At 49.2% G+C, this 27,098-nt stretch overlaps 1 protein-coding gene across 1 annotated transcript; it reads left to right on the top strand.

Annotated features, from left to right (window-relative positions):
- Window positions 1–24,000: 24,000 nt before the first annotated feature.
- On the top strand, window positions 24,001–25,561 carry GADD45G (growth arrest and DNA damage inducible gamma). The gene is made up of 4 exons (XM_069474013.1): window positions 24,001–24,171; window positions 24,438–24,539; window positions 24,663–24,876; window positions 24,966–25,561. The coding sequence occupies exons 1-4, from the start codon at window positions 24,119–24,121 to the stop codon at window positions 25,074–25,076; spliced, it is 480 nt and encodes a 159-aa protein (XP_069330114.1). The 5' UTR covers window positions 24,001–24,118; the 3' UTR covers window positions 25,077–25,561.
- The last annotated feature ends 1,537 nt before the right edge of the window (window positions 25,562–27,098 follow it).

The following is a 27,098-nucleotide window of genomic DNA, read 5'->3' on the forward strand; positions in this document are numbered from 1 at the left end:
AGCTGGCCAGTCTGATTCTTTCTCAGGAATTTGCTTCCTGAGCTGAGACACACAGATCCAGAGGGGCGAGAAGTGAGCCGTCCTGTACGAGGTTCCCAAGAGCTAGGTGACATGGCCCCTCTGCTGGGGGTCCCAAGCTTCTCAAGGCCTAGCTGCCTGCTATTCCATTACTATGATCTACTGAATAGTCTTCTTATATTTTCTGTTTCTTCTAAGTTCCCCAGATTCATTTCTCTGGCTTGCAACTAAAGAGCCATGCTCACGTGCTCCTCTTGCCATCAGCATTTCCTCCAGAGGGGGTATTAGGAGGCAATGACTCTCGAGATGGTTCTTGGCCAGCTCCGACTGCAAGGGGCTGGCGGGAGACAGGACTGCAGAAGTCTGGTGTTCACCACGTATGATGACCCGCACAGAAATGCAGGATGCATAGATCAATACATAAATGCAAAAGTAAAAGTATATTCCCTTTTATTTTCTAAATAAACTGAACTCTACATAAAAAACTGTCGAGTGATGAAATCAGTAGTGTAAATCATTCAGCAAAACATTCTAAGAATGTTTGAGTCATCAGATGAAGTTTTGAAATGATTGGCACAATCTGTGGTTTGCTCCAGGAAATCACTAAATGGGGCCCACGTCCGAGCCCTGATTGAAAGTAGGAAGCTTCACGCACCTTGTCATGACCGTGGCATGAGCAGATGGCCACTGCACCCATTAAACAGATGGCCAGTGGAGAGACTTCTGACTGCAGCAGCGTTGCTCACGAGATGGAACCTCGCTCAGATTCTGTCCAGCTAGCTGCGATGGACTCAACAAAGCTCAGCTCTTATGACACTGTTCAGAGCTGGTCAACCAAGTCAGTGAAAGTTGCGTTTTGAATAAAAGGTTTATGAAGTTAGCTTAATTTTATTAATTCGTCTTCACATCCAACCTACAATCTGTTGTTCGACCAAATTTTATGATTCAGTAACTGGAAAGAACCTTTAGTTCAATGTATTCTACTTTTGTTATTAATGTCATACAACACATACAGTTTTTGTAAAATTGATTCGGACAACCTAATTGTTTTTCTCTTGGAATTGATATTTCACTTTGCTTTGTTTCAACTGGAATATCATAGTCCTTAAGTGCTGTGATAATTTCTGTCGTTTTCATGAATATCTTCACTTTGCTTTTTATGTTCAGACATTCCTCTATTAATCTATTATTAGCTCTAACAATTGAAATTTTCTTCAGGTAAAGCCCAATCTCTAGAAGAGGTTTCATTTTCCAATGTTTAATGATTCCCACTTCCCACGTTCTGTGGGGCGAGACTGCAAAGCCCATGGGTTCCCAAATTGCCTTTGCAGAACGACCTTGTTGCCCAAAAAGTTTTCTATTTTCCTTTATTTTAATTTCCTTTTTCTACACATACTGTTTAATCCTCTCTAAGGTTTATTTGATATGTGGCTGAAAAATAAAGTTTATTGAGAAAAGAAAGTTAGCTGATTTATAGTTTTCATTGCATTTTTCATAGATAAATAAATCCAGTGTTGTGGCTGGGAATAAACCAAACTAAATTTTTCTACCTTCTGGATGGAAAGCCACGTTTTCTCTGGAATATCACACTGTACCACCTGGACAAAATCATATAATGTATGTATGTAAGTATTTCTCACTGAAGCCATGTTTTATGTGCACTGACAATAAAGTGTGCTATATTGTTCCAGATATCTTTTTTTTCCTTCTTCTTTTTTTTTTTTTTACTTAATTTCCAATGTGATCGTATCAGATATGTTATAGTATCAGGAAACGATTAAGTTATCTTAAAAATCTTGGATTTTACGTTTTAAGTAAATTCTTAAAATTTTTATGCTAAAGAGTTAAAGATTCATTAGTTATAACTGAACTTTTACTGTCTTTATGTACATATTTTTCCAGAATTGTTTTCTTATTTCAGTCAGATATATATTTTGTAACAAACTGATTCCATAAATTTGGACTACAGTGATATGCCCATATAAATATTATTTTTAAAGTTCTATTAAATGTATTATGCCTGAAAATTCCAAATTATTTTAACTAACAGTAAAACTTTTAAGTTGTGAAGGTATCTTCTAAATGCAAACTTGATTTATTGTTATTATTTGATAAGTTTTTTTCCAAATGCTTTATTGTATGTAACTGAGTAATGATATTGTCACAGTTTCTCATGGATGATTATAAATTTTCTTTATTTGAACCATGAACTTTACCACTGCCCATTCTGATAAAATAAGTATTTACCACTTTCAACCTTTGATGATACAACTTTCATCCAACATTAGGTTACTGACAACAAAAGCAAGCCATTCTCCCTTCTTGAAACTAAGAAATTTTCATTTCAGAAAAGACAAATTATTTCATTGTAAAGTACAGGCAAAGGGACAGACTTACCTCTGTTTTCTCCCCGCAGCCACCGAAGACTGCAAAGGGACCGAAGGGAAACCTAAAGCCACAAGCTCAGAGGAAAGGCGGGGACAGGCGCGGCCGCATCTGGGCGCTGGCGAGGGCGAGACTGGGGAGCTCGGCCTGCGCCTGCGGGGAGCGGGGAGCCCCCACGGCGCAGAGCGGGGTGCGGGCAGGCTTGGGGCGCACCAGGCCCCTGCGGGCGGGATGTGGTGCGGCTGGAGCCTTGCCAGGAAGTCTGTTTCGGAGGCCGTTAAAGCGCAAAGCCGCTGCCCGCCGCGCACCGACGCCCGCCGGCCCTGCGAGCGCAAATCCCTGCATTCGCTTCCTGCGATGGACGGGCCGGTCGCAGCCTTGCGGGGGAGGCTGGAAGGCGACCTGCCCTGCCGCATTCCCCACGCGACTCCAAGAACGCTGGCAGCCAGGAGTTCACCCTTCAGGGGCAGACCCCTTGACCTTCTCCAGAGAAGCCCACCAGCCCAGGAGAAAAGACCGTTCTGGGTGAAACAGCCCGGTGACCACCAGTCACCCTCTGGGACGCCCGCCAGGCAGGCACCTGCCCCCGTCCCCGAGACCCGCCAGTCAGCGCTTCAGTTCCCTTTCCGAAACCAGAGGGCCAAGAACCAGACATTCAAAGAAAGCAAGCTTCTAACAAAAGAAATAGAGACCAACCTCAAGAGAAAGAGTAAAAAGGGAAAAAGGAGAAAAAAAATATAAAAATTAAAATTTCCTAATAACTATGATTTGTAGCCTTAAGGAAATAAAGGGAGATATTGCCCCTAAGAAATAAAAGCAGGGAAAAACAAAAAAGAATATTCTTAGGATGAAAACAGGTCTTGGAAACCAAAAATTATGAATGTAGAAATGAAAATTTCAGTGGAAATAATGGGAGAAGAACAGGGGACACTCCCCAAAAATAGGCTTTGAAAGAAGATGAGGGTGAAGAACATTAGAGGTTTGATTTAGGAGGTTTGACGTCTGCACGAAGGAATCCTGCTAGCAGAAATCAGAGGAAACAAATTATCAAAAAAACACACTTTACAATTCCTAGAATAGAAGGACTTGAGTTTTCAGTTTGAAAGAATCCACTGATTCTCCCACAAAATGAAAGACAAAAGACCCTCACTAAAGCACAGCTCCTGACACATCAAAACATTGAGATCAAGAAAGATCCTAAGATCGTGCAGTAAGAAAAATGGGACCCAAGCTAAAGACCAAGTATCTTCTCAACAGCAACACAGGAAGCTAGAAGGCATTGAGGAAATGCCTTCCTACGACTGCAGGGAATTGATGTCCCGCTTAGACCCTAGACCTAGAAAGGTGAGCATCCCAGTGGAGGGTGGGGAAATATATTTCTGGTCATGTAATTTCCTGAGGAGTTCACTTTGTAGGTACCTTTTCTTAGAAAGCTGCTATTGAATGTGCTCCAGCAAAATAAAGGAATAAACCAAGAAAGAGATGGACATTAGATCAAGGTAAAAGGCATGCCCCCAATGACCTGGTACCCTGAGGTTACGGGGGCAGCAGCCTGGAGAGCAGTTGGGCCAAAGGGAGTAGCAGGAAGAGGGTTTCAGAAGGCCTCTTTTCAAGAAAAAAAATGCAGCTGATAGAATACTTGACATTTTTTAATGCATTGAGAAAAGATTTATATTTCTAAAGGAGAGTTTTTGATGAATTTGTAATAGGTACAAAAAATTGATAACTTGCAATACCTTACAATGAAACAGATATCTATTTCTAGAATGAAATATTAGTAACTTGCTAATTTCAAGAAAAATGAGTGGCTTATTTTTGTTGTTACTGACATAAATAAATGTTGGATACAAATGTTATTTGAAAGTCATGTCTTAGTCCATTTTGTGTTGCTTATAACAGAATACCTGAAACTGTATAATTTATAAAGAAAAGGAACTTATGTCTTACACTTATGGAGGCTGAGAAGTCCAAGGTTGAGGGGCTATATCTGGTAAGAGCCTTCTTACTGGTGAGGACTCTGCAGAGCATCACATGGCCAGGGGCTGAGTGTGTTAGCTCAGGTCTCTCTTTCTCTTCTTATAAAACCACAAAACCCATTCCCATGATAACCTGTTAATCCATGAATGGATTAATCAATTCATGAATGGATTAATCTATTTAAGGACAGAGCCCTTATGACCCAACCAATTCTTAAAGTCCTCACCTTTTAGTACTGCCACACTGGGGATTAAATTTCAGCTTGAGTTTTGGAGAGGACAAATATTCAAACCACAGCAGTCATTAACAGTTGAAAGTACTGAATACATATTTTACTTTGATAACATTCATGGTTCAAATACAAAAAGTTTTGTACTTATCAATGAGAATACTTAAAATAATATTATGAGTCAGTTACATATAATAAAGCATTTGACATATACTCGGGGGAAATTTATTGAAGGATATTGATAATAGAAATGAAAAAACATTAAAAAATACCATCAGAATCTGCATTTTTTACTATATAGTTAAAAATAGTTGAACATTTTCAGACATGGCATATTATTAGAACTTTAAAAATAATATTGATATGGGCATATCACTACAATCTAAATTTATGGAATCAATTTGTAAAACATGTATCTGATTAAAATAAGAAAACAATTTTGGGAAAAATTTCTGAATTAAGACAGTAAAATTTTAGCCATCATGAACGGAATACATAGTTTTACAGCTGAGGTATTTTGCAGTAGCCTGCTCACACTGCCATAACAAAATACCACGTTGGGTGGCTTAAACAACGGAAAATGATTTTCTTAATTCTGGAGGCCGGAAGTCCAAGATCAAGGTGCCAGCAGGGTTGCACGGTTGGTTCCTGGTGAGGGCCCTCCTCCTGGGTTGCAGACAGCTGCCCTCTCACTTTGTCCCCATGTGTTGGGGGTAGAGTGGAGAGCGCGCTTGAGCTCTCATCTCTTCATCTTCTTATAAGCGCACTGGTTTCATTGTGGGTGCCCCGCCATGATGACTTTGTCTAATGCTAATCACTCCCAAAGGCTCCACCTCCAAATGCCATTCCACTGGAGGTAAGGCTTCAACATATGAGTTTGGGGAAGGGGACACAATTCAGCCCATGGCATATATTTTATCTTTCAAGAGAGATCTGAAAGGGGCACTGCCTCTTTGGAAAGCTGAGTGTGTGTATGCCCTGTGACCCAACAAGTCTGAGCTCAGATGTGCGCACCTGTGCACCAGGAGCAGCAAGAATGGCTGCAGCTGTACTGTCGGTATTGTAAAAAAGTAGATAATGTAAATCTCCACCCACAGAACAATGAATAAACTAGGGTATGTGCCTACAACAGACTGCACATATTTACACGAATGCATCCAAAAATGACAGTTTTGTGCACAATAAGGCAAGTTGCAAAATGATGCATTCAATATGATGCCAAGTATGCAAAGAAAAAAAAAGCATATAACACAACGTGGTCTATTTTTATTCTTTTATACATTTGTAGTATTTAGATTAACTTCAATTATATGAACAAGTTCTAAAAACAATACTGTAGTGATTTTCACTGGCGTTCCATAAAACATGTAAGATAAATTGAAGAGGAGTTCAATTTTCTGTTTAGTTTCTTCGATTAAGAAATAATATGTCCTCTGGGGGCAAAGGCTCATACCTATAAACCTAGCAGTTTGGGTAGCTGGGGTAGGAGGATTGCTTGAAGCCAGGAGTTCGAGCCCAACCTGGGCAATGGGGAGAGCCTTGTCTCTACAAAAAATAAAGAAGTTAGCCAGGCGTGGCGACACGCGTCTGTAGTCCCAGGTACGCGGGAGGCTGAGACAGAAGGATCGTTGAGCCCAGGAATTTGAGGTTGCAGTGAGTTATGATGACACCACAGCACTCTAGCTTGGGTGACAGAGTGAGACTCTGTCTCAAAAAAAAAAAAAAATCTTACGACATTAACATTTTTTGTACCTCATTCAATAAATTTTGATAGTTTTCCTCTTCAGGTACTCTACATTACTTTTAGGGTTATAGATAGGCATTTATGTATTTTTGTTGTTATTTTAAAAAAATTTAATAGAGTTTAATTGAGCAAAGAATGATTCACGTACCTAGCAGCCTTCAGGACTAGAAGAGGTCAGAGCTCCATTACCATGTGGGCATGGAACATTTATAGGCAGAAAACAGAAATGAGGTTCAAGAAATAACTTGTTTGGTTATAGCTCGGCATTTTCCTTTTAGGGCATGGTCTGATCAGTCAGCAGACTGTGACTGGCTGGAGCTTGGCTGCTTTATTGGCTGAGACTCTATTGCTGCCATTGTTAATGGAATCTTTTCCCCCATTATAGCTTATATTCTGTGATTGTTGTGTTATAGAAAAGCTACCAGTTTTGTAACATTTAACCTTACATCTAATCGCTTAATGAGTTATAAGAATTTTAAGATAATTCTGTTTTTTGTTTAGTGTATTACTCTATTATCCTCCAATTGTGATAATTTTGTCTCCTTTTACGTACTTATACCTCTTGTTGCTATTTTATTTATTTATTTATTTATTTATTTTTTTTGTTGAGACAGAGTCTCACTCTGTTGCCCAGGCTAGAGTGAGTGCCGTGGCGTCAGCTTAGCTCACAGCAACCTCAGACTCCTCGGCTTAAGCGATCCTACTGCCTCAGCCTCCCGAGTAGCTGGGACTACAGGCATGCGCCACCATGCCCGGCTAATTTTTTCTATATAGATTTTTAGTTGACCATATAATGTCTTTCTATTTTTAGTAGAGACAGGGTCTCGCTCAGGCTGGTCTTGAACTCCTGACCTTGAGCGATCCACCTGCCTCGGCCTCCCAGAGTGCTAGGATTACAGGCGTGAGCCACCGCGCCTGGCCTATTTTATTTATTTTTTAATCATTTAAATCAGATGAAACTTCCATAAAAATGTTAAATAATAATGCTGATAACAGGCCTTTTTTTTTGTTTGTTTGTTTCTAGTTAAACAGGAAATGTCTTTAAAGTAGATTTTGGTTGTTGTTCAAAGGTGGATATCACTCTTCCCTTTTTAGGTTTCTCAAATTTTTATCATGAATAGGTATTAAATGTTATCAAATTACTTTTAGTAATTAAGTGAATTTTGTCCTCTGGACCTTTCATGCTAATGTATACCATTAATATCTTTAAACAGACTACGATGTTGGCACTTGTAGGGTAAACGTCACTTGGCTGCGGTGAGCTAGAATGATAGTGTAAATGTGCAATTCGACCACTAGATGGTGCTGTGCCCTCATTTGTGTTTGTTTCTGTAGCCCTAAATTACTGATTCATTGTTAACGCTTAAACATTTGAAACTGAATATGATCCACAAACTATCGCCCTCCTTTCAACTTTCAATTTAGTGTCCCTAAATTAGGAATATGTTTTAAAAGTACTTCTTCTCTCCGATGTATTTGGTCAGTTTTACTGGGGTATAATTTAATACACAATAAAATTCAACAATTTTAAGCATACAATGCAGAGAATTCTACCAACTGTATAGTCTAGTCACCACCTCCACAATTGTAACTGTTAGGGTGTGAAGTCATACGCAGCTGAGAAAGAATTCTCAGAGTTTAGGACAGAAAGAAGCGCAAAGTGTATTTGCTCCCTCCCTGGAGAGAGCTCCTGCACCAGAAGACAAGGCAAGGCGCCCTGAGGCCCACCCAAGGGGTGGGGGCCATGACTGCAGCCCAATTAGCAGAAGTCAGCTGAGACGCTGCTGTGCTGGCTTTTTCTGTTTCTCAGGTAGCAGGCTGATAACATAAATTAATTTGCATCCAATTGTTTTAGCACCATTTGTTAAAAAATGATCATTTACCCATTGAATTGGCAGGGTTTCTGAGAATTAAGGTCTGCCGTTGGCCTGTGTATTTGTGTGCGTTGGATATTGGTGCATTGGGTGTTGGCTGGAAGGCTTCCCTGTCCCCATCTGGGCTCTCTTCAGTGGGGCTGGCGTGGGATGGGCCCTGCACCATCAGCCCACCCCCAACAGAGGGCTGCCTGGCTGTGGCACTGGAGCACCCCACAGAGCCGTGGCCCCAGGCCCCAGGCCCAGGAGGGAGCCAGTGTGCCGTGGCAATATCCTGGTGCCGGTGGTAGCTTGGCACGTGGATGTCCTCACCAAATAGTTGTCAGATAAATACACAAATTTATTTATACATACAATATCCCATTTCCTTAGGAATGAATTCCTAGGTTGAAGTAGCATTTTAGCACTTTTAGTTGTCTGACCTATCCAGTCCTATAGCATAAGTGGTCAGGTAACGTTTGCTTTCTTTAATGTTCAACATGCACTCACTGTTAAAAACATTAAAAAGTTCTAAAATAGGTCGGACGTGGTGGCTCATGCCTGTGATCCTAGCACTCTAGGAGCCCGAGGCAGGAGGATTTCTTGAGTACAGGAATTCGAGACCAGCCTAAGCAAGAAAGAGACCTCACCTCTACTAAAAACAGAAAACTAAGCAGGGCACTGTGGCGCACGCCTGCAGTGCCAGCTACTCAGGAGCCTGAGCCCAGGAGTTTGAGGTTGCAGTGAGCTATCATGATGCTGCTGTGCTCCCAGGCGACAGAGTGAGACTCTGTCTCAAAAAAAAAAAAAAAAAAAAGGTTCTAAAACAAAATTATGCACTGTTTTATCTATAAAAGCCATATTTCAATGGTCTACTTTTGGAAAAACTGGAAAATGGTTCATCTTACTTATTTCTTCAGTCTTCAGCAAAGAAACACCATTTCTTCCCATGCAGTGAATGAATTAATCGTAAGCACTTACTGATCACATCGTATGTGCAAGACATTGACGTAGACTTTCTGGGAGCTACACAGACGAAGCAGACACACTCTCTCTGCTTCTGGAGAATACGTGCTAGAAAAGGGTGACCGAAAGTAAGCCCTTGTCCAACCCTTCCACTTTTAGCCAAGAAGGCGAAACAGAGATCATATTTACCTTTCCACTTGGAACAAGTGCAAAACCAGACAAATCTATATGAAATAATGGTTTTCATGACGTTGGACATCAGAGAGGGACAGACAGTGATCCCTGAGAGAGGTAGGAAACAAATGAGATTGGTCCTACGCTTGCCTGAGCTGACTATCTAGAGACTTTCCAGATTGGAGCACAAAGGGGGAGCCCAGTGGAGCGGGGTGCACTGCTGGGATTGGAGTGCTGGTGCTGAGCACCTGGGAGTCCCAGGCGGTGGACTCCCCAGGGCAGAGCACCACAGAGGACAGGACTGCAGACAGAGAGGAGCTGGGGACCCTCAGAGGCCCCACCAGCATGAAGCAGTGCCCATCAGTGCCCGTGTGTGGGGACCACCCAGGGCTGCGGACAGAACCACCAGAGGGCTAGAGGGAGCAGTACTGGAAACTCACAGAGGGCTGGGAATCGTGCCCCTTCGCACCAGGCAGGCTGGAAAAGGTCATCTGTGGGGCGTTGAGTAGTTAGAAGGGTCTTGGCCCAGCGGCGGGGAGCAGTCAGCCCCAGGCTGCAATCTGTTCTGGTCCCATCTAACAAGACCTGAAAGGACCAAACTGTTTATAAAAATCTTAATTTCAGAACAAAGTTCAAAAATATTTGTAGGAATACAGAAATAACCCAGCACCCAATGAGGTAAAATTCAAATCTTTGACAGTGAATGGAAAATTACCAGCTTGCGAAAAAGTAGGAAATATGACCCATAACGAGGAGCGTAACCGATCAATGGACTCTGACCCAGAACTGGCCCTGATGTGGAGTCAGCAGGCAAAAGCATTAAGATCGTTATTGTAACTGTATCCCCTATGTTTAAAAAGTCAGGGGAAAAAAGACTAAAAAGCTCTCCAGGGCTGCATAACAAACATCCCCAAACCCAGTGCTGTGATTTGCTCGTGACCGTTGCAGGCTTCGGTGCTGGCTGGGCTGTGCTGGGCTGCTCCCTTTCAGGGTCCCTCCTGGAGCAGCTGAGTCCTCTCCACGCCTCCCCACTCCCACGTCTGGTGGTCAAAGCTGGCTTTTGGCGGGACTTGAGCTGAGCTGTTGGCCAGAACACGTGGCCTCCTCATGTGGCCTGGGCTTCCTCAGCACATGGTGGCTGGATCCTAGGTGAGATCCTGAGAGAGCCAGGCTGTTGCCCTCATGACCTCGGAAGGTAGGCGGCATCACTTTGCACCCTAGTCCTCAGGTGCAAGTTTAAGGGGAGGAGAACTCAGCCCCGTCTCTTGTTGGAAATCATGTCAAGAAATTTTGGACATGTTTTAAAATGACCATGAAGTCTCTTAGGGATTGTACTCGTCTCCTAGGGCTGCCGTGACAAAGTATCTCAACTGGGAATGAAGGGGCAGTGCCCCCAGAGGAGCCCCGTACCTGGGCACCTGCGCAGGCCCGCTGCACTGCTGGCCTCAGAACTACGGTAGGAGAAACAGACGCTGTCGTCTTCAAGCCGCGGCAGCGTGAAGTCCACGCGTCACAGCAGCAAAGCCCCTTCCTCTCACCGGTGCGGACGGCTAACTGGCATCTCATACTTGTTTGGTGAGTGAGTGAACGGGCACCCAGTTTTAGCTACTCAAACAAGGGTTCTTCTGCCTTTGAGATTTTGGCCACGCTCCGGTGTGATTAAGGGTGACTCGGGAGTGAGCATGCAGGACTCCATCCGCACCCTACTTGCTGGGACCTTGGCAAACTGCCTGCCCCGTGAGCCTTGGTTTCCCCATTAGTTGAAATGTAATGACGTGAGTGCCGCCTCCCGGGGCTGCTGTGACAACGCAATGAGAGTGTGTGTGTGCAGGGCTTCCGCGGCACCACGTGCGGAAGCGCTCAGTTGATGGTTTTTTTTTAATCAAATGTTTTAGTGTTTTCAATGGCCCAAAGAAAGGAAATAGCATCAAAAGAGGACCCGCTCAACCCAGGGAACCTTTGTCCCAGTCTGGATGCAGGTGAACAATTGCAAGCACACTGTTGCTCGAGGAGGAAGGGTGCTCCACTGCAGTCATCAGTGCAGTCTCCGCACTCCGGGACGAGGTGTGCGGTCTGCGTGCAGCCAGGGCGGGTGCAGCTCACGGGTCAGTTCACAGAACGAGAGGCCCAGGTGCCGCCACCAAGGAGGAGAGGCCCAAACTCACCTGGTCAGGCCGCAAACCACACAGTGACCAGGAGGTGGTGCCCCTGCCCCGCAGCTGTCCCTGGCTCCTCAGAGGCAGGATGACCTTGGTGGTGGGGTGGGCGGATTGAATTAAGGTCAGGAAGAGACTAGAGTCAGGTGTGTGTGGTTCATACATGGTGAACACTGTTCTGATGTTTCTGGAATATTTCCATGTTTTTACAAAAATGATCTGGAATGTGTAATTTTAAAATTCATCTCATCTTTTCTGCGGTTCCCAGAGATATAGGCTGTTCTGTCTATGCATCCTAAATCCCGCTTGGGTGGGCGGTTTTACCACTGCCTGTGGGGCTCTGTCTGGCAAGTTGGGTCCTTGGAGCTCCCCAAGCTGAGCTGAGAGTGGAGGGGAAGATGCTGTCCATGGACGGAGGCCTCGGGGCGGGGGGTGGCGGGGTCTCCGCTCCCCGTTATTCCTGTGCTCGCCCTGATGCAGACAGAGGGGCGTGGCTGGGCCAAGAATGTCTGTGGGTGTCAGGGTAGAGATCCATACTTCCCAACAGGCTTCCAGAATTCTGAGTTCATGCTACTGTGTGAAATGTAAATGTGTGTATTCAGACCCAAATCATGGGAGATTCCCTTCAAAATGTCATAGCCCTTGAGTTACAAGGAGACTTCCTAAGTGAGCCACACAGTTCCAAGGTGGGGAGGGCCCGTGTTCCCAAGGGGAACCTGCTGATATTCAGGAAACGACCAAGAAGGTGCGGATGCGACTCTGGCTTTAACATCCACAAAGGCTGCAGAATGTGCCCACCCACTGCCCGTGAGCGTGAGTGGAGCGGGCTGATCGCAGGCCGCCCTCCGCCCGGGGGTGGCCGGGGCTGTGTCAGAGCCGCCAGCTGGCCTCAGCCTCAGATTGTTGCCTTGCGTGACCTGAGCAGCTGCCACAAAAGTCTCCTGCCAGGGGTCACCGAGTTACTTCTGCTGAGTCTGGCCCAATTTGCAGCCATAAAAGTGCCGTCAGAAAGTGTGCTGGGTGTGCAGGGCGACATCTGCGTCCCCATGGGCTGGGGTGGGGGGCGGCTCTGCTCCCCGCTCCGGCTCGTCCGGGGCCTGGTTCTGGCTGCGGTGCAGCCAGCTGAGCCCATCGGCCCACACCGCCTGTTGCAATCCTGACATTATAGGGAAACCTGGTCCCTGCAACCCGAGGCTCTAGGGAAGCACCTCTACCCTTATGTTTTCTCTTTGTTGTTTCTGATTTTGGAGAACTCTCTCATTTCCCCATCACGGCTCTGAGGTCCCTGTCTCTGGGAGCCATCCTGGGGTGTCATCAGGCCCTGTCTGTCTGTTCCCTCCAGTGGTGGGTGGGATAGGCTGGGGTTGGCCCGCAGAAGGGCCGGCTCATGTTGCCCTGTAGGCCCTTCCTCATCCTTCTGGACCCTTCCAGTTTGCCCTCCCCCTCCTCCTCTAGGCTTCCCACTTGGAATTTCTTCTTCCTTCCCTGTGTCTCACACCCCCTTGCTGAGATCTGCTCTCTGCTCTTTCCAGGAGTGCCCAGAGCCATTGCTGTCCCCCCACCCCCAGGAGATGTGGAGACAGTCCCCCTGCTGGCTCGGTGGGTGGATACCTCCCCGTGTGCTGCAGAGCTCAGAGGCAGGGACTGAGGACCTCAGCCCTGCTCCGCGAGAGAAGGCAGACACATCAGCAATCCTAAAATGTGACAACAGGCAATATGCAAGAGCCCTGGAAACTGGAAAAGGGATTCTTCTGACAGGGTGTGGGAGGAGGGGCGCCAGGTGGAGAAGCTTCAATGCCCAGGGAGGAGGTGATTTGGGCCAAGAACAAGTAGAATTTCGTCAGGTGTGAAGTGGGGGGACGCAGGGTGTCACAGCTGCTGTCCTATTGCAGGGGTCTCAAACTGGAGCCTGCATCGGAAGCTCCTGGAGGGTTTGTTGTGTCGCAGATCACTGGGTCCTGGCCCCAGGGTTCCTGAGTCAGGTGGTTGGGTGGGGCTAAGAATTTGTATTTTTAGGAAGATCCCAGCTGAGGGGACCACATTTTGAGAACCACTGTTCTAAATGAACCACACTCCAATTGCAGTGTCAGGGCTGGGAGACACCTGGGCGCTGCATCCGCAACTTGTGTTCTCGGGAACCTTCATTTTCTGGGCCAGGACAAAGGGTTTTGTGGTCAAATGAGTTTGATATCTACAGCACGTCAAAGCCTCTCTTGAGGATTCAAGATGTGCTTTGATATAATAAAAGCTGCGATGAGTCCTGCAGTAATGAATCAGACTTCCTTCGATCCAGCATTTCCCTAACCTATTTGAAAATGAAACCCTTTTTTTGCCTTCATCCCTTCCACCCTGGGAGTGGGGCTCCATCAGGTGTTAGTCTGAGAAGCTGCTCTAGAGCTTTATCTGCCCTCCCTCCCCCCATCGTCATTGCAGTCCCAGGCCAGGTGGAGCCTTCCTCAGTCTCGCACGGCCTGCGAGACCAGCTGTGCTGCATCACAGGCGCCATGAGAGCTGTCACCGGTCCCTCACCTAATGCCTCCTGTATCTCCAGGCTCTTCCCCACGCCTTTCCATGGCTCTGTTTCCGGGCTTTGGTCCCTCTGGTAGGGGTGCACCAGAAGAGGGACAGCGGTGATGTCCAGTGAGGTTGAGGGATGTCCCCACCAGACTGTGGGCTTCCTGAGGTCAGAGCCTGGTTCACTGACTGAGATCCAGCCTCAGCACACCGTCTTCCGTGCAGTAGCTGCTCAACTAATGCTCATGGCAGGAGTTGAACTGCACTGAGTTAGCCTGCCCTTCCTTGTCATGAGTAAAGGAGAGCTGGCCCCTGCAGAAAACCAGCCAGGACACTCAGGGGCACGCAGATGTGCTTAGGCAGTGTACAGGGGTGTGCAGAGCTCCTCTGGTGGCAGACACTCTCAGAAACCGGGTCTCCCAGCAGCCCTGTGCTCCCGCATCCTGGCAGCAAGGGCGGGCTGTCGAGATGGGAGCCGGCTGGGCAGAGGCTGGGCCATGCAGGGCCCACAGTTCAGCGGACATCTGGACTTTCTTGGAGGCTGCTCTCGGCAGGCTCCTGGAGACACTGATCTCCACAGACTCCCTGGGTTTCCAGATTTATGGGGGGTCCCAGAAGAGGCTGCACTCTGGAAGGCAACCATGTCTATATACCAGTGGCCAGTGGGATATGATGCAGAGCAGTGGCAGCTCCCAGGCGCCGGTTCGGTGCGCTGAGGAGGCTGCAAGTGGCCACCATCTCCTGCTGGGCTGACCTGCTTTGCATTGCAACTACAGCACATGCAACCAAAACCACACACACCATCGTCACCAGCAGTGGGAACATGGCCATGGGATTGGTATGGTGACCTGGGAGGGGAGGGGGGGTCGCTGGCAATCGGGCTGTTTGATTTTCCTCCCGGTGGGGATGCAGCAGGGTGGCTTTTGAGGGAGGACAGGCTTTGGCTGGGTCCTGCTGGTTGTCCGGAGCCTGTGGCCAGAGCGAACCCTTCTCCCCTGCCCTTGTGTGTCGGTGGAATGATGAGGTCCCAGCCTCTGGTTAGTAAAGAGCTCTGTGTAAAGTGTGGGGTGAAAAATTCAGTTCCATTTCAGGAAGTCCTAGGATGACGTGACCTCTTTCTGTAGAATTTTGAGAAGAGGCTTCATTTGGGCTACCCCAAATATGTTCTGGGAATCGGTACCTTTGGGTCACGCGTGTGTGAGAATGGCTGGCTGAGCAAAGCGTCCTCACGGGGCTGGCCCACTGCAGCGGCTCTGGTCCCCCGGCTGCCTCCAGGAGCTGGCGTGGGCCGTCCACGCAGGGGAGGGCAGCAGGTCCCAGGCGTCAGTCCCTATTGGTTATACAGGGAAATGTGTAACTTGTCTGAGGTGAGCTGAGGTGAGGACGTTTGGCCACACTGCACACTTGTGACCTAAGTTGGGTAAATATCCTCTCTCCTCCCCTGCTAGAATTCATGCTGTTCATGGCCCCCAGTCGAGAGGCCGCCTTGCACCCGCGGAAAGCCCGGCGCGGTGCTGGTGTGCCCCCCCCCCACTACTGCCGTCTCTTTCCCCTTGTTCTCCCTTTTCCTGGGCTGGCCTGTCATTTGCCATGGTCCCCAGAGCTGTGGAGCAGGGACCCCCGTCTCCTTGCATGGCTTGTAGATTTAAGGGAATATTCTTGTTTTAGGAAATATACATGATGTGTTTAGTGGTAAAGAAGCATCCTGTCTGCATCTTACTCTCAAATGGTTCAAAAATTATATATATATCATCTATTTATAAATCAACATATATATTTGAAGAAAAGAAAGAAGGATAAAACAAATGGAGTAAAATGGGGGGGGTCCAGGTGAAGGGGACACAGGAATACATTTTTGTACTACTCTTGTAATTTTCCTATGTTTGAAATTTTGTCAGAATTCAAAATTAATAAAAGACCTCCAAAATACAGTGGCTTAGGACAGAAGATCGTGTCCTGCTCTACTCTGTGTCATAATCTGGAGTCTACAGGCCAGCAAGGAGGGCTGGGCCCGCGCAGTCAAGCAGGGACCTGGCTCCTTCCCCCGAGGAGTCCCCACTGCTGCAGCCGGGCAGAGGAAGGACCCAGTGGCTGGCACTAGACTTCTGTTTGAGCAAGTGAGGTAGAAGTTCACATCCCGCTGGCCAGAGCTGGGGCTGGACCAGCAAGGGAGACTGGGAATGCAGGCTCCAGCTGGGACACTGGGAAGGTGCAGACACTGCTCCTGTGGGTCAGCGCACGGCAGACCTGAGGGCCAACAAGCTGTCCGCCCTCTGGCCTTTTCTCAAATTCAGGGGTATCTGGCAAATGGCCATGGCCTTGATGAGTCTCGAGGTTCTATGTCTAGTCCAGTTTCCTACACCTGCCACTGCCCACTAGTGGCTTCCCCTGGGTACCTCACAATGTCCACACCTTCCATTCTGAAATACCTCGTCACGTCACTGGCTTGCCCCTCCTTTCGTCAGCCACTGTCTACCCAGTAAGGCCCTCTGGGAGCCCCACTCTCCACCACATGCCCTTGCCCTACATTCCTTGCTCCTAAGTCTTCCTCTGAGTCTGCCCAGCACCCTGCACCCCTACACGTCGAGGCCTGGCTGACGAGCACAAACTTGCATGCATGCACGCCTCGTCTGGGATCTTGTTAAATCACAGATTCCGACTTCCTTGGGCTGGGGCAGGGCCCGAGGTTCTGCATGTCTGACGAGCCCCCAGGGGGAGCCGCCGCTGCTGGTCCCCAGACACCCCGGGCAGCAGATGCCCCTGCGGGCATCGTCGGGATGCAGCTGCTGGCTTGGAGACAAAGGAGCTAGGACTGCGGTTAGTGCTGAGAGGGTAGCAGTGGCGGTGTTGGGTGCATGAGGGACGCACTGGCACCCGGAGTGCACCTAGTCCGATGGACGTCATGCCGTGAGTGGGACACCATCTCTGTCAGGCTGTTCACATAGGTGTTGCTGAAGAAATTTCAAAATTGGGCGGTGTTTTGGAGGAAGTTGCCTTGTAGGTCCCTCCCAAGTTTAAACATGCTTGTGAATTTGTAAGTAAGAAAAAATAACCCATATACTTCTCATCATGTGGCCAAGGGGAGATTCAGAGCACCGCCGACTGTGTGAGGAAGGCTGGGTTCGCACCCTGCCCAGCTCTCCCCAGCACAGCTGTCTGGCCGTGAGCCCAGGAGCTGCCCGCGGCGTGGCAGGACGGACATGCTGCTGGAGGTCTGGCGGTGCTGGCTAGAATCCCAGCTTCATCCTTAGTGTGACCTTGGGCATGTCCTTCATCTCCCCAAAACTCAGCGTTCTCATCTTTAAAGCGGGCGTGGGGAGTACAGTCGACACATAACTGTTCCCCTGTTGTTGGTAGTTCACCCCGTGACTCCCAACCCGCCTGACTTCCCAGAGGCTGGATCAACAGCAGAGTGGGGTCTGAGTCCACTGCCACCGGCATCTACTGCTTCTGCGTGTGACCAGAGCCCTCAGGCTCACTAGAAGGGGCAGCACTCAGAGGCCTTGAAGAGTTCACACCAACCACGGTACAGGGGCTGCTTTTTACATCTGGGCGCGATATTCTCTTCGACCACAAGATGTCGCCGTGCAACCATGCTATCCGGGACCGGCATCGCGGCGTCAGGGCCCCTGAGGACAAACAACAAGGGTTTCAAATCTTCTTTTCACTTGGATGGCCTCCTTGTCCTTGGTGGCCAACTGGTTTGTTCCCAAGGCTGTAGAAAAGGCTTTACAGCGAAGTTCATGCCTTCGCTCTGGGCGGAGTTCAGAACCCTACCTTGGGCAGGTTGTTTAACCCCTCTGTGCCCAAGTTTCCTCATCTGCAAGATGGTGACACCCGCACCTACCGAACAGGGCTGCTGTGAGGATTAGATGATGTTTGCAAAGAGCTTGGACTAGTGCCTGGCACACAGCAAGCCCTGGAAAAGTCTGGTAAACAAAATAATAACAATAATACTACCAACATCAGTGTATTCAAGCGTTGCTCCATGCTTCTCAAATGGACGAAGTTCAAACACTGAAAAACTGAATCACATCTACAAGTCTCAAAAATAGGTTGAGTATATTTAAGTATTTTGAAATTTTAGAATTCCCTGATGGATTATGTAGACAATGGAAATAATTTTCATAATTTATGGCTGTTATTCATTTCTGGAAAGTTGGCATTTTCACCAAGAAGGCAGTGAAAGAGAAGTCCACCGCTGCTACTTGCTACGATGTGCCCAGCGTACTTCTGCGGGTCTCGGTGGAAAAGCGCACTCGCTCCAGGGGGTTCGGTTCTCGCTCTTGGCTCCGGGCCTTCCTGTAGTGCCTCCAGCACGTTGCCTGAGACTCGATCCCAGTCATGCCAGAGTTAACTTCCGAGTGAGTTATGATGATTTTCACTTAGTCACGGGAACAGTTCAGCATCTGAGGCAAGATGTGCAGCTCGGGAACCAAAGGTCACACTCTAGCAACTCCCTCTCTGGGAGCGAAGCCCCACAGGCGTCTGGCTTCTGGATCTCTTACCATATGGTCAAAAATCCCTCGGCACAATGGACTAAACGGCAATCAGGTTGAGGACGTCTGGCACTGAGGTTACTATGCCTGAGAAGTTTTAGTTTGTGTTATATAAAATTGAATCACAGAATGTTTAATTGCAGAAAAGCATAGTGAAGAAAATAAAAAATCATCTATAATCTGATCACTTGAAGATGTAATCACCACTTCTATTTTATTACCTTATACAGTGACATTCATGTGCACTAAAAGTTTTTGCAAAATTAGAATTGCACAGTTTTGTATCTTGCTTTTTTCACCTTATATCATGAGGCATTACCATGCCACAAAACACTCTTCAAAACCTTTGCTCTGGTTGCATAATGTTTCATTTGTGGCTACACCATGAGTTAACCTTAGTTCCTTTTACGGTTTCTAATTTTTCACTATTGTAAGAAATGTTGCAATAAATATTTCTTTGTCATGTACAGTTTTAAATGCCCTTCCTTTAGAGAGCTTAATTAATGTAGATTTAAGTGGTTGAAAAGCATAGATTCTTTTTATCTCACGCTTTAAATCATGCACTAACTTTTTTGCTAAAGGTCAAAGTTAACAAGCAGCTAAATCCAGCTTTGAGCCCTGCCCTGCTAAGTTCAACCTCCCACGTCATACTTTCTTTTTTTGGGGGAGGGGGGCTATTAATACACTCATTTTAATTTATCTTTCAGAACATAAAGGAAGGCTTCAGTTTGGAAGTTCTATGGTTCTACTACTCCATGATATGCTACATGTTAACATTTTCAGAAAGGCAGCCACAGTACCTCAGCACAAGAAAAAGAAAATTTACCCCAAACTCAAATGCCTGCAGTGACCACACAGAGGATACATGTGCCAGAAAACCTAATGTGACATTTGGGACATGCCTAGGGTGACATGGAGAACGCATGCCATCCATTCTCCCCTACACAAACAAGTTAGACTTGAATTTGTAAGTGGTTTAGGACACTGCCCACCAAACCAAACCCATCTGTGGGACACATGGTGACCAGGAGTAACCTTCAGAAAACCCCTATGAGGTTTATGAAGGGCAAAAGGTAGTGTCTTCATTTCCTAAGTGAGGAAACCAAGGCTCAGAAGACTTGGGCACATAGTCAGGCTGGGAAAACAGCACGTCTGTGATTTGTCAGGGGTTTTCAGCTATAGTGAGGGCTGTTGCCTGTCACTACCTAGACTGTGACAGGTGCCACAAATCCTTTCTGACTGTTGATGGAGAAAGGACCAAATGCATGGACAACGTGTGCCCTCCCATTACTTTCCCTGGGATAACATTATCCTGTCTCATGCTATGTAAGTGCTCACCCAAGAATAACTGCTCCTTCTGGAAAGTCTCTCCACAAGGGGGACTGACCACAGACTTCTGGCTTTTGCTATGGGGGTGGGCCCTTTATTAGCGTCCTGGTTCCTGTCTCAGCTGTCACTTGAAGCCTCCCCACCTATAGGTCTACTTTTCACCCTGGGGGAGGGGGAGGGCATGGTGGTGGTGACAGCCAATGTGATGGTGCCCTTTAGCATTTGAAATGGCCTTGCTGGATTTTAAGTAATATGCGTATGTCCTGCATCAAAATTTGGTTTCTTTTTTGAGTTAATGTACCATTGTCACTGACTCTTTGATGCCCACCCATCATCCATGAGATGTTTTGGGGGAAAAAAACCCAACCCCAACACTCTTCTTGAAACACAGGACCCTGAGGAGACTTGACCTGCCTTGACAAGGGGCTGGACAAAATGGGCAATGGTGAGAACAACATGGGACCATTTGGAAAGGGGCTGGCCCGGACTGCTCCGAGAGCCCTCTGCTGACACAGGAGAGACTGTCCTGCACAATCTGGGAAGCAAATGGTGCTCAACCTCTTTGACCTCATCATTAGGAGCCTGGCCCCTTTATTTTGTGTTTCAAACTTCAATTTATTTTCAAAGACTGCAAATGAACAAGTAATTTAAATGAGCAAAGCAGCCAGGTGTCCTCAGTTGGGTTTGGTGGGGATTGTGGTGAATGGGAGAGCAGTGCCCAGTGTGGGTTACGCAGACCCCGCATCCCCACTGATGGCTACCATGGCAGGAAACTGTAGGCACATGTTGGCCAAATCTTCCTATTTTCCAAGAGAAGCTGGAAATCTAGATTTTTATGTGAATTTTGCTGGTTTTGAAAGGTAGCAATGAATATGGCCTTTCTTAAGACACTTTACAGGCCAAACAAACCCCACCTACAGTGAGTATGGGGCTCGTGTGCTACCTGTTTGCATCCTGCAGCCTCAGGTTGGGTCACAGTGGATTCTGGCACATTGCTTGTGTGGCATAAGGGGGTATGCACCTGCTGTTTGATGACAATGTCTGTGCACTCTCCAAATGTAAATAATTTGAGAAATTGCAACAAGGAGTGTGTCATAAAGCTTGTTGCTTACTTAAAACCTACTTCCTTCCATACCCAAATGAAGGGTATATCCTCACCAATGTCCTAGCAAAGCCATGAAAGTGAGTGAGAAGTACATTTCAGAGAATGTGCTAAAAAAACAGTTAAACTATAAACATTTCCAAAAGGTTTTAAAATAGAGCATCTCTGAGGATTTCCCTTTAAGAAAGTCACTATCACCAGCATTATGAAGGATCAGGGGAAGGTTTAAGGGTGCTCATAGGGAGCTCAGGGAGACATCATAGCCACCTGTGACTTGTGGCACAAAGGAGGCCAAGTCCCTTGCTGAATGCAGTATGGGAGAGCTGGAGCAACACAGTGCACATTGGAGCATTCCTTGTTGTCAAATGTCTTCTAGAGGGGCATGGCCCACTCCTTGACAGGGGGCCTTCCAGATCCAGTAGCTTTGGCATTTGTCTTAACTTCAGGGTGGTGGTGGGTCTGGCAGAAGGCCTACTCTGCCTCCAGATAAAACAGCTCTTCCCTGATGGAGATGGGGGCTTTGGGGCCATTGGCAATGGCTTAACAAAGCCATGTGAGGCCATATCATATGTCAGAAAGGCAGTTTTCCTGAAATTGAATACCTTAACAATGTGAGCAAAATAAAACAGCTCCAAGGGGTTGCCAATCATCCCTCCTCGTCTGGGCTGACTCAGGGGGAACTGGAAATGTCCCCCACCCCCAAGCCAGGACTACCCAGTGGTGGCCTTTCTCCAGGAGGAGGGCTGAGGCATTAGACCTAGACCCTGTTTTCTCTGGCCTAGTGTGTGGACAGATTACTAGTGTCATAAATTGGAGAAGAGGGGGGTGCTAAGATGTCATATCTTTTTTCCTCATTTATTTTTTATTTGTATATATTCGGGGGTACAAGTGCAATTTTGTTACATTGATACACTGCATTGTGGTGAAGTCAGGGCCTTCGGTGCCTACATCACTGAAGCAACACACACGGTACACTCAAATAACTCTAATTTCCAACATTTCCTGGGGACTTGGAACTCATACATTTTAACACATATTTAATACTTTAAAAAGAGCAATATCTAAGTCTCAATCACTTAAAAATGAACATATTTTATCCAATCAAGGCACATCGTCATTTTACACACCAAGAAAGGAAGGAAGGAAACTGTAGCAAACCAGTGGGGCACAATGCCGCCTGGCCCCCACGACCACGGACGCACCTGGGGTTTCGGAGACGTTCGCAGCGCCGCAAGGCCTCCCGGAGTCCGGGCGCGAGCTCTGGCAGCGCTCCTCCCGGGAGCCGCCCGGGGCGAGGCGCCAGGCCCTCACAGGGGCAGGCGTGCGCCTGCAAGCGCGGGAGAATGAAATGTCCCCTCAACAAGCGCAGAAGTACGTCGCACAGCCAGCACCCACCTGAAGAAGGCCGGAGAGAAAGGAACAAAGCCATCTGTTTTCTTTCCCACTAACACTCCAGCCTTGCGGCCGGGCCGGGCTCCCCGCGAACCCGCCCGCCCACCGTCCTGGCCGGCCTCCCGGGCTTCACCCAGAACACAGGCGATAAAGTGTCCCCGGCGAGCGTTTCTGAGCAGCACAGAAAGGCAGATGCCGAAGTGCCGCGCTCAGTGTGTGAACCGTCGGAAAGTGCCGGCTGTTACGGTCAAATTGCAGCAGCCTCTAGTCTGTTAAACCCTAGGAGCTCTTGCAAACTCGCTGTTCTATTACTGGAAAAAAGCTTTCTGCATGTGCATATTTCGGTAATTAGAATATTTCAGACTAGCGCAAGACATGCGGGCTTACTTCATCAGCACCAGTAGGAGTCTTCTTCCTCCCTCTACTCCCGGGCGGCTCCGGCGCGTCTCGCAGCGCTTGCCCGGGTTCCCACGGACGCGCGGCTCAGACCGGGCTCGGGGATCCAGCCGGGCCGCCCCCGACCTGACCCCCGCCCCCCAGCCCAATGGAAGGTGTGTGCCAGGCGAGGGTGAGGGTGGGGATGGGGGTGGAGAGGGGACCAGCACCTTTCCAGCTGGCCCGTAGGTGGCGCGCGGTGAAAGGGATTCCCGGCGGTGTCCCCAAACTCTGGGCCGCAGCCGCAGGGGTCGAGCGGGAGGGCATCCGCCGCGCGGACGGCGGCCCAGCCCCGCTGTCCTCTCAGCTCGAGCGGCTGCTCGGCACGCGTGCGAGGAACCGGCGGTACCGAACTGCGTAGCGGGCCAGTGCAGAGGCGCGCCCCAGTGGCCGGGAGCCGCGCGCCGCCCCGACCCCACGCGTCGGGCGACCTGGCGACCCCCACGCGCGGGGGGCCCTGCCCGCCCCTCCCCGCGGCAGGTGGACAGTGTTGCTATGAAGAGAAAGCCTCGATTGTTCCTGCAGCAAACCGCCACACGCCAGACCTCCGCTATTGTGCGCCCTCCATAGAAATGCAAACGAGCCGCGCGCGCCGGCCGCAATCTGCTCACCCCGCCACCCGCCCCGGCGCCCGCCGCGCGGGGAGCTGGGCTAGGACCGTCCAGCGCCGGCCTGAGGGGCGTTGGGTATGCAGGGCAGGAGCGCCGTGCCCTGGGGCTGTGTCCACTGCTTTTTGCAAGCCCCATAGTGGGGCTGCCTGTTTTTACCTTAATTTCCGGCTTCAATGCAACAGTCTCATAAACTTTAAATTAGAAGGAAAGAAAAAAAAAAAGAAAGATAGCAATAAAAAATAAATGCAAAAACAATTTTTTAGATTCTCCAAAGGTGCATTTCACAAATTGCAGCAGCATATTAGCAAACGAGGTCTTCCTTTTCTTTCTCTCTTTTTTTCTTTTTTTCACTTTTTCCTTTTAAGGACTTCAAAAAAAAAAAAAAGAAAGAAAGGCTAGATGAAATCTGCAGGCTCCAGTCTGCCTGGTAACACCCCGACAAAAGCGGCAGATTTGAGGCATTGTCATCCCCCGCACCCCTCCCCACGTGGCCTTCTGGCACGAGCCGCCGGCTCGCCGTCTCATTTGCATCAGAAAGCGGGTGCGGGCCAATGGGCTCGCAGCTCGCGCCAGCTGGCGGCGCCGCGCCCGCCGGCCTATATAAGGGCGCGCAGCGGCGCCCGAGTGCACTCGGAGGTGGTGGGCGCGCTGGGCTCGTCTTTGGTGGTTTGTGTGAGCTCGCGTCCGCTCCGCGCTCTCCGCTCGTGGATAACTTGCTTCTCGTCTACCGCACCATGACTCTGGAAGAAGTCCGCAGCCAGGATACAGTTCCGGAAAGCACTGCCAGGTGGGTTTGTCGGCGCTGAGAGTGCGGCTGGTCCGGCGGCGGCTTTAGGGGTCCGCAGGCCCCCGAAGGGGGAGTCCGCAGGGTGCGAGTAGATCCCGGGGGTGCGGGCGCCAGGTCAGGGTTGGGGAGCCAGCTCTGCGGGCGGTGTATTGGAGCTGGGGTGCGGGTTGGAGTTGGGGAGACGGGTGTGCGTCCCTGTCGTTGGGGCTGGGATCTCCGCCGCGCCGCCAGTCCGGGGCCCCCTCGTGACTCTGGCTTGTCCGCAGGATGCAGGGTGCCGGGAAAGCGCTACACGAGCTGCTGCTGTCGGCGCAGCGCCAGGGTTGCCTCACCGCCGGCGTTTACGAGTCAGCTAAAGTCCTGAACGTGTGAGTATAGACGCGGCCTGAGCTGGGCGATTGAGGCGGGGGAGAACGATGGGGAGACCAGGCGGTGGTGGCAGCAGACCTTAGTTTGCTGGTTCTGACTTTGGCCCACTCCCGCCTGCTCAGGGACCCTGACAACGTGACCTTCTGCGTGCTGGCCGCTGACGAGGAGGACGAGGGCGACATTGCACTGCAGATCCATTTCACCCTGATCCAGGCGTTCTGCTGCGAGAACGACATAGACATCGTGCGCGTGGGCGATGTGCAGCGGCTGGCGGCTATCGTGGGCGCTGGCGATGAGGCGGGCGCGCCGGGCGACCTGCACTGCATCCTCATCTCGGTGAGTGCCGTCCCCTCCCCGGTCTCCACCCTGGTGTCGTCCCGCCTGGCCCGCAGCTAGCCAGACTGACCCCTGCTCTCTCCTCTCAGAACCCCAATGAGGACACGTGGAAGGACCCAGCCTTGGAGAAGCTCAGCCTCTTCTGTGAGGAGAGTCGCAGCGTCAACGACTGGGTGCCCAGCATCACCCTTCCCGAGTGACAGCCCAGCGGGGACCTTGGTCTGATTGACGTGGTGACGCTCCCGGACGCCTAGTGCGCGGCTGGCTCTATGGAGGGGCCCTCGGAGGGCGCCCGAGCACGGCGTGGAGACTAGCAGGCGAGGGGGCGCCTGGAGAGCGAGGTGGTGCGGCCTCCTAAAGAGGGGGCCTGGCGGCGGCAGGCGCCGGCTGGCCCGAACTGAGGACTCAGCAAGTGTCCGGAGAGGCTGTTCGCCCCGGAAGGCTGAGGCGGGGACATTGGCCGCAGGGCCGGGAAGCTCAGACCGGCCGGCAGGCGTGACTCAGCAGCCTGCGCCCGGCAGGAAGGAGGGGAAAGGCGCGGCGCCTGGACTTGGTACAGTTGCAGGAGCTGCGACGGACTCAACAGAGTGCGCTGCTTTTTCAAAACGGATCCAGGCAATGCTTCGTGTTCTAAAGGATGTTGCTGTCGAAGCTTTGAATTTTACAATAAACTTTTTGAAACAAACTTACGCTGTTTATTGAGGGTAGGGGATCCTTGTTTCAGGGGAGGGGGTGAGCAGGGTTTCAGACGATTGCCGGAACTCCATGGAACTGATGGCACCTGTTCCCTCTTCCTGTTGAGCAAGAATTACAGGCTCCTCCACGCTGGCAGAGGGGGAGGGCAGCGGCAGTGGTAGGGTAGAACTTGAGGCCAGCTCCTGTTCTCTCCTTTTAGGAGGATTTTATACTTGTAAAAGGGGAGCATACTTGAGATAAGACTTCAGTGCAGCAGCTAAAGGCTTGCCCTCCAACTCCATAACAGTGACCTCTGCCTCCCCTCCCCCCCTTAGCCCTAGCCCCCTCCCTTCCCTTCCTTTCCCTGCTCTGACAGCTGCTTATCTGAACAGCTTGAGCAGTCTGCAGTCCTGCACAATGAGCACTGCCTTCTGCAGGCCCTGCCCTTTGTGGTCCCTGAGGGTGGTGGCAGGCTGCTCCTGCTCTCAGGAACTTTTTCCTCTTCAATGCTCTGACACAAAGCAATGTTACAAAGGTATTAATATCAAATATGACACTGATGACTGCAGTTAAGTGTGAGTCATCATTCTGTCATGGCAGAGATAGAACTTGGAAGATCTGAGCAGAAATTGGAAGACAGCATCTATATAAATAAGGTGTGAGCAATTGTCGGGGCCTGGCATCTGCTATCTACTATTTCGAGTGTTCTCTGCCCACATCAGAGTTACGAGGACTGCTGCTATTCACAATGCCATTTAAAGACTTATAGAAGGAAACGATTTAAAATCTTTTAAGCCAAGACTTTCTTTAAGAACGGTCTAGATGAAAACATCCAAGGGAATCAATCTTTTTTATTAGACCAATATATCTTGCTTTCACTCCCTGTGCCTGACGGTAGCTGCTTTCGGCAGGGTACACACACGTGGGCCCTTGGGCCGTCAGCTAGGCTGCCAAGCACACCAAGAGCCTTCTGGGCAAAGGAGGGATGGTGTGCAGTTTTTGTAAGAAACATTCTGCAGATTTATCAGCAGTCCTTGGGGGTGGCTGATTTGCCTTGAGTGCCACTTTTTAAATTGTCTCCAAATTGTGGAAGCGTTCATAAGACAACAGGAAAACTGTAAGAGCTTAATTACTCTTCTTGCAATGAAAGCATCCTGTTTCCCATTTATCAGCTCTTAAAAACATCTACCCCTTGAGGAGACAGAAGCCCAGCGAAATAATTCAGCCGTGTTTATGCCCAGGTTTTTCCTATTAGCTGCTCAAAACCTTGAGGTTTTCTGATCAAGGTGGAGTCTTGGGTTAGGCCTAGCTATACCAGTCTGCCTCTGGCAAAATGACCATTTGCCACAACATGCTATCGTAAACACAGAGGGGGCGTAATTACTTTAAAATGTACCCTTAAATGAGTAAATTCAGCAGAACATTGCACAGAGCAGGCGGGCAGACCCTCCTGCCGGCCGGGTGGCCCTTGTAGAACATTAAGTTGGCAGCCTTTGCCTTTCTCTTATTAGAGCTTGCTGTGAGGCCACCTGTTGGAGCCCCAGGGG

This window comes from Eulemur rufifrons, chromosome 7 (genome assembly GCF_041146395.1).
Source record: "Eulemur rufifrons isolate Redbay chromosome 7, OSU_ERuf_1, whole genome shotgun sequence".
In the NCBI taxonomy this organism is placed as follows: domain Eukaryota; kingdom Metazoa; phylum Chordata; class Mammalia; order Primates; family Lemuridae; genus Eulemur; species Eulemur rufifrons.

Excerpts from the sequence above, each read along its gene's own strand:
- GADD45G (XM_069474013.1), top strand. The coding sequence starts at position 24,119 with ATGACTCTGGAAGAAGTCCGCAGCCAGGATACAGTTCCGGAAAGCACT. Across the intron at positions 24,540-24,662 it reads TCAGCTAAAGTCCTGAACGT|GGACCCTGACAACGTGACCT; the intron begins GTGAGTATAGAC and ends CCGCCTGCTCAG. Across the intron at positions 24,877-24,965 it reads TGCACTGCATCCTCATCTCG|AACCCCAATGAGGACACGTG; the intron begins GTGAGTGCCGTC and ends CTCTCCTCTCAG.